The sequence below is a fragment of the Larimichthys crocea genome, chromosome XXIV (assembly GCF_000972845.2).
Source record: "Larimichthys crocea isolate SSNF chromosome XXIV, L_crocea_2.0, whole genome shotgun sequence".
Lineage (NCBI taxonomy): Eukaryota > Metazoa > Chordata > Actinopteri > Sciaenidae > Larimichthys > Larimichthys crocea.
The window spans coordinates 16,190,910-16,198,909 of NC_040034.1; the positions used below are offsets into that span (position 1 = coordinate 16,190,910).

General features: G+C 38.4%; 1 protein-coding gene across 5 annotated transcripts in view; it reads right to left on the minus strand.

Moving 5' to 3' along the window:
* The window catches only part of sntg2 (syntrophin, gamma 2), a 93,607-nt gene that overhangs the window by 15,463 nt on the left and 70,144 nt on the right, over positions 1-8,000 (minus strand). For all 5 annotated transcript variants that reach the window (XM_027274698.1, XM_027274700.1, XM_027274696.1 and 2 more), the window contains 2 exons: positions 2,032-2,103; positions 1,541-1,750 (listed from right to left, as the gene is read on the minus strand). In XM_027274698.1, coding sequence (XP_027130499.1) covers positions 1,541-1,750; positions 2,032-2,103 — 282 coding nt within the window. The remainder of the gene's footprint in view (positions 1-1,540; positions 1,751-2,031; positions 2,104-8,000) is intronic.

Consider the following 8,000-nt stretch of genomic DNA (forward strand, 5'->3'; position numbering starts at 1 on the left):
ATCTGTCTCTCTCTCAGTCCTACACACACACACATACACACCTAGAGTGTAGAAATCCTCTAGTAGACAGACCATCCATCTAAAAATGCTTTCAGTGCAACACAAATATGATTCTGTTGCTTTATCAGCCGATCCATCATGTTTTAGTATTCGGTACTCAGCCGTGATAGTCAAAGCCTACTATGGATCAGGGTTTAGTACTGAGCGAATCCACTTTAAATACGAAGTGCAGCTCGCACCAGGCATTGGTTGGACAGAGTCACAGTCTCTAAATATCTGCCCTCCAATGAAACACAGCTGATCACAATCAGAGATATAAATTATGCTTATTTTAATGTTGAAATATCAAAAATTCCAAGACATTACGAGTGTTAAATTAGTAGGCTAGCAAAATCACCAAAACCATAATTCCACAAAGAGCAGGATGTGAGAGTCAGATGGTCTTTTTTTTTCTTCCTAGAATAACCATCCACAACACAGTCACGGCCTGCAGGTGTTTCTCAGCCTGTCTAGGCGAGAGGAGGGGGTAAGGGCAGCCCTGGTACAGTAGCCAGGATGTGTCAATTCAAGCAACAAATGTCATTCATTTAATTTTTTTTAAGCTGACAGACGTCAGTTCTGGGGAAAGTGGTGAATCCTTGACATTTACAGCTCGTCTGTAGTCTACAAAAACCAATCCATGCAGGTGTTTTGACGTACGCTACCAATGTGTGTTGCCCTTAAGACTAAACAAGGAAACTCCTGACTTGAGCTATGCAGCTATATGTTATAATAATCTGTTCTGAATGTGTCTAATCACGAAAGCACTGTATTTGGAACACATTATTCTTTACAAATCAAACACTGTTCTTCTCAAAATCAAGTGCTGTTTCAATAGATTAAAGTCTTTCTGACCTTGATGTTTGGATGACTCTAATAATGAAGTAATTTTATAGTTTATGAAAGGGATAATATGCAGTGAGCCAGTCATTGTTGCTATTTCACACTTAATTTGACACAATACATTGATTTGAAAATGATTATATTGCTTCCCCTGTGGTTCTCCAGAGTCTATGATCATAACTACGGCCTGCTATACAAAGATGTATAAGATGGACATCATGTCGATCTAACTTGTTAAGTTAATGTCTATGTGAATGCCACTTTTGTGTGTTGACCTTTGCAGAATTAAATACAATACCAGCAAAACTAAATGCAATTCAGTACAACAACTGAGAGGAAAAAACCTTACAATGTTCTGCTGTGAGACTTTTGAGATTATGTATTCCACAGAATGCATAACTGCAGCTGTCATTAGGGCTGTTGGTGTTACTTACCTGCCTTCTGGCTCTAAATACCAAATCTAAGCACACAAAGTAGTGCCATCTTAATTTCAACAAACAATAAAAGCCTTGCGTGAGCCTTTGAGCACTTTGAGGTTGTAAAAACATACTGTGAGAGGCTCTTCCTTAATCCAAACACCTGACAACATCTACTACAGGTAAACTCTTTAGTGTACCAATGAAAAAAAATATGCCATGCTACATATTGAAGTACTCACTCGTATTCGCTGCACTTCCAAGAAGACAGCTCTTTGGAAGGACTTCTCCCATATAGCCAGGTCAGTGGCCAGCTCTACCCTGAAGGTGTGGCTCTGGCCGTGGCCGACCAGAATACTGAAGCACAGAGACTCATTGTCTTGCTGCTCAGGCGAATGCTCGAGCCCCAAGTAGAGCCTCGCCTGAAGCCAGCAGTCCTCTGCCATCCATAGCTGTAACACAAAATTGGAATTATTACATGTTGGGGAAATGGTTTTACTTTTTTTAAATGCTTAATTCAGTGGTTGGGATGAGTAGTACATTCCTTAATTCTCAGGTTAAATGGAAAACTTTCAGTATTTACGGCACATTCCCTGGCTTGTAGATCAAGAATATCTGTTTAGTAGGCTCCCTGAAACACTTCTATCCGCTAAAGAAGAGAAAAAAAAAACATCTACACTGAGATGAAAACTGCAGAAATCAAATTTTGAACAGCATCCTGCTCTTAACATACCTTGTGGACCTTGAAAAGAACCTCATAGAGGTTATATGTTGTTTCAGCTTGTCCCCAGTCAGCAGCACTGATCTGAGAAATAAACATCAAGGGATGTGAGATGAAGAGGCAGCATACCAAAACCCAAAACAAGCTTCTTATTTCTTTTACACTTTTAAGCAGGACCTCCTTATCCAAATGCTAAATGCAAATGAAAGCTAAGGCAGGTTGCTTAGTTGTGTGGATGCCTGGATAGCTGCCAGTGTCAGTGATGAAAATGGATTATCCTGTTGAACTCTGCGCAGGTAGAAAATTTACATCAAGTATCACTTGCATTATCAAGAAAAGGGTAATGGGTATCTCAATGGTGTTACAAATACAAACATGTATAGACTCTATAATATTGCAGGAACACAACAGCCTGGGCATGCACAGAAGAGATTTCACATTTATCACTACGTAAAAGTACTAATACCATGTTGTGAAAATATTAAAAAGTCTGAGCAGCTCAACAACTGTTGTCGTCAGTGGGGACTTTTTAGATTTTTTTTTTTTTAATATAGGATCGCAACTAATCATTTCCATTATGGATCAATCCGTGTTGTTCAAACTGTTTCAGTAGATTGTTTGCTTTGTAAAAATAGCTGAAATGAAATGAAATGTTTAGTACTTAAAAATTACTTTGATATTCAAATAGTTGCCATTCATTTTCTGTCAATTAACCCTGTCATCCCCTGTCGAGGATTGGTCCCCCGGGTTGGAGCTAAGGCCGCCTTCCTGAGCGCCGTCCCCTGTCAGCTGGGTGATGCGGCTGTGGTGCGCCCAATTGGAGTCCAGCATCAATCTCAGATCCTGTTTAAATAGACTGGGCATTTTTAGTTCATGGCGGCTTTGTGTGTGTGTGTTGTTTCAAAAGCTTGCCTCGTATTTTGTGTCTTGAAAAGGTTGGTGTCGGAAGTTCTGGGATTGGGCAGGGTTTAGTTTTGATTTACACTGATTACTCATGAAGAGATTTTCTGTTAGATTCACTAGACAAAGGGGTGCTGTTTTTGATGTTGTTTGTTATTGATAACAGTAGGTTAAATAGTGAGGTTTTTGTTTATGGTTTTCTTCTGTGGTTTAGTAAGGTATAGTAGCATGTAAGTGTCTGAGCGACCTATCTGTGAAAAATAGCAATTAATGCACATTCACACATGCATCAAGCAATCAAAGTTTCATGTAGGCTTAATGAACTTTAAAAGTGTTTGTAAAAGTAAATCATGATATTTAAACACAATCAAAGATAAGACAATAAAACTTGAAGGTCTGCACTCATCTGTCTCTTCAGTGTTTTCCAATTACTGTTCATGTTAGAGCCTTTCGATGGACACGAGTCCGCTGCTTCTGAGAATCACTAACAATCCACTCTCCACAAAAGTTGATCGCCTTACACTTTAAACATATTGCTTAAGAGCAATTTAATGGCTCATTGATGTTGGAGACTATTCTTTAGGTTACTCCAGCTAAATACATTTAAAAGTAACAATAACATTTATGAAAACAGAGCACTTCGGAGCTTTCAATTTTAAATCAATAATTTCTTAATCAGAATTTTTTTAAAACACACAGAACCAAAAACGTGTCAACAGAAAAGAGCTTTTGCAATCACTTCTCACTGATGAAGCATTAAATTGGTGGGAAGGGACAGTAACTGATTAGAAATTTAAAAAAAAAAAAGTTTTTACACTAAGTGGTTAACTCCAGTGTTAGCACTGCTATTCATACAAATGCTGACTTAACTAACATTGTGAGGGATTTTCTATTCTAGTATGCCACATGTTGAGGCATAGAGTGGTCACTGTAAGGATAGTATCAAATCTTACATTGTTATGGGGACACAACTTTCTCTCCTTGAGACACAGAGCAGCGTGTTTTGGAGAGCAGACACCTTCTGATAATTTCTATGGTAACCAATAGGGATAGGGATATTCTCACTCACTAGAACAATGGTAGGCACACAATAGAAGTCTCTACAGAGTCAGATAGCATATAGGTAGAGTGTTGTGGCACTATTCTGAGGGCATATAGATGAGCCAGAGAGGACACTTTCTTCAAAATTAAGGCGGAATCATGTCATGACAAGTGTATTGATAAATGCTCCATTCTCCTCTGATCAGCTTCAATAAACCTTTCAGCATAAAATATCTTAGACATCTTGGACTTAAACCTGCTTTAATATTTTTCGTCATGTTGCTTTGCATTCCTATCCATTCTACAACATACAATAGAGGATTTTTTTTCAAATTGTTTTCCAACAACAGACAAATTACTTTATTAAAAATATAACTTAAAACTACAACTAGCCCAAACTTGGCAGAAGGGTGACCAAAGAAGAACCCATTGAATTCCGGAGCACACAAATTATTTTCAGTTGATATGTAAATGAACTGCATTTGTTGTGCCAAGTGTGGACATGTATAGTTAAATGTACGGCGTGCCATGACTAAACATACCAAAACTCAACTCCAACATCGATGTAGAAATAAACTCGGCAGGTATGTATGAAATAAGCAATCAGAGGTGATTTTTCCAGATTATTCTGTAAATTATTCTGTGATTTTCTGCACTTGTAATCAAAGTGAATGGTGTGCACAGTTGGGTATCAGAGAAGATTGGACTACTGACCTAAATGGAGGTCTGCACTCTCCATGGGCTCTTTTAGTTTCTGATAGATTTGGTCAATTTATTATGATTTAATAGGCTAATTGGACACATCAGGTAGGGCTAGGGGCAACCAAAACGTTGGCCGCATCATGGAGCCTTAATTTGTATCAGTTATAACACACATTGGGGTGCGTCATAACGATGGGATAAGTAGTAGTAGTTACAGTATGGGGGAACAGTTTCTACAAGTAATTATTATGGATAATAATTTGTTCTGAATACAGAAAAACACTTTTTCTGATTAAGAAAACCAACATCTGCATCTCTTGTTTATTATCAAAAGATCTGTCTCTCTCTCAGTCTACACACACACACATACACACCTAGAGTGTAGAATCCTCTAGTAGACAGGACCATCCATCTAAAAATGCTTTCATGCAACACAAATATGATTCTGTTGCTTTATCAGCCGATCCATCATGTTTTAGTATTCGGTACTCAGCCGTGATAGTCAAAGCCTACTATGGATCAGGGTTTAGTACTGAGCGAATCCACTTTAAATACGAAGTGCAGGTCGCACCAGGCATTGGTTGGACAGCGTCACAGTCTCTAATATCTGCCCTCAATGAAACACAGCTGATCACAATCAGAGATATAAATTATGCTATTTATGTTGAAATATCAAAAATTCCAAACATTACGAGTGTTAAATTAAATAAATAGGCTAGGAAATCACCAAAACCAAATTCCACAAAGAGCAGGATGTGAGAGTCAGATGGTCTTTTTTTTTCTTCCTAGAAACCATCCACACACAGTCACGGCTGCAGGTGTTTCTCAGCCTGTCCAGGCGAGAGGAGGGGGTAAGGGCAGCCCTGGTACAGTGCCAGGATGTGTCAATTCAAGCAACAAATGTCATTCATTTAATTTTTTTAAGCTGACAGACGTCAGTTCTGGGGAAAGTGGTGAATCCTTGACATTTACAGCTCGTCTGTAGTCTACAAAAACCAATCCATGCAGGTGTTTTGACGTACACTACCAATGTGTGTTTCCTTAAGACTAAACAGGAAACTCCTGACTTAACTATGCAGCTAGATGTTATAAATCTGTTCTGAAGGTGTCTAATCACGAAAGCACTGTATTTGGAACAATTATTCTTTACAAATCAAACAGTTCTCTCAAAATCAAGTGCTGTTTCATAGATTAAAGTCTTTCTGACCTTGATGTTTGGATGACTCTATAATGAAGTAATTTTATAGTTTATGAAAGGGATAATATGCAGTGAGCCAGTCACTTGCTATTTCACACTTATTACATGTTAATTTGACACATACATTGATTTGAAAATGTTATATTGCTTCCCCGTGGTTCTCCAGAGTCTATGATCATAAATACGGCCGCTATACAAAGATGTATAAGATGGACATCATGTCGATCTAACTTGTTAAGTTAATGTCTATGTGAATGCCTTTTGTGTGTTGACCTTTGCAGAATTAAACAATACCAGCAAAACTAAATGCAATTCAGTACACAACTGAGAGGAAAAAACCTTACAATGTTCTGCTGTGAGACTTTTGGATTATGTATTCACACAATGCTAACTGCAGCTGTCATTAGGGCTGTTGGTGTTACTTACCTGCCTTCTGGCTCTAAACACCAATCTAAGCCACAAAGTAGTGCCATCTTAATTTCAACAAACAATAAAGCCTTGTTTGGACTTTGAGGTTGTAAAAACTACTGTGAGAAGTCTTCCTTAATCCAAACACCTGACAAACTCTACTACAGGTAAACTCTTTAGTGTACCAATGAAAAAAAAATATGCCCATACATATGAAGTACTCACTCGTATTCGCTGCACTTCCAAGAAGACAGTCTTTGGAAGGACTTCTCCCATTAGCCAGGTCAGTGGCCCCTCTACCCTGAAGGTGTGGCTCTGGCCGTGGCCGACCAGAATACTGAAGCACAGAGACTCCTTGTCTTGCTGCTCAGGCGAATGCTCGAGCCCCAAGTGAGCCTCGCCTGAAGCCAGCAGTCCTCTGCCATCCATAGCTGTAACACAAAATTGGATTATTACATGTTGGGGAAATGGTTTACTTTTTTATGCTTAATTCAGTGGTTGGGATGGTAGTACATTCCTTAATTCTCAGGTTAAATGGAAAACTTTCAGTATTTACGGCACATTCCCTGGCTTGTAGATCAAGAATATCTGTTTAGTAGGCTCCCTGAAACACTTCTATCCGCTAAAGAAGAGAAAAAAAAACATCTACACTGAGATGAAAACTGCAGTAATCAAATTTTGACAGCATCCTGCTCTTAACATACCTTGTGGACCTTGAAAAGAACCTCATAGAGGTTATATGTTGTTTCCGCTTGTCCCCAGTCAGCAGCACTGATCTGAGAAATAAACATCAAGGGTGTGAGATGAAGAGGCAGCATACCCAACAAGCTTCTTATTTCTTTTACACTTTTAAGCAGACCTCCTTATCCAAATGCTAAATGCAAATGAAAAGCTAAGGCAGGTTGCTTAGTTGTGTGGATGCCTGGATAGCTGCCAGTGTCAGTGATGAAAATGGATTATCCTGTTGAACTCTGCGCAGGTAGAAAATTTACATCAAGTATCACTTGCATTATCAAGAAAAGGGTAATGGTATCTCAATGGTGTTACAATACAAACATGTATAGACTCTATAATATGCCGGAACACACAGCCTGGGCATGCACAGAAGAGATTTCACATTTATACTACGTAAAAGTACTAATACCATGCTGTGAAAATATTAAAAAGTCTGAGCAGCTCAACAACTTTTGTCGTCCGTGGGGACTTTTTAGATTTTTTTTTATATAGGATCGCAACTAATCATTTCCATATGGATCAATCCGTGTTGTTTCAAACTGTTTCAGTAGATTGTTTGCTTTGTAAAATAGCTGAAATGAATGAATGTTTGATACTTAAAAATTACTTTGATATTCAAATAGTTGACATTCATTTCTGTCAATTAACCCTGTCATCCCCTGTCGAGGATTGGTCCCCCGGGTTGGAGCTAAGGCCGCCTTCCTGAGCGCCGTCCCCTGTCAGCTTGGTGATGCGGCTGTGGTGCGCCCAATTGGAGTCCAGCATCAATCTCAGATCCTGTTTAAATAGACTGGGCGTTTTTAGTTCATGGCGGCTTTGTGTGTGTGTGTGTTGTTTCAAAAGCTTGCTCGTATTTTGTGTCTTGAAAGGTTGGTGTCGGAAGTTCTGGGATTGGGTTGTAACTCTATATATATTATTATATAATTTTTTTTTTATTTATTTATTTATTATATATTTATTATATTTATATTTTATATATATTTATTTATTTCTTTAT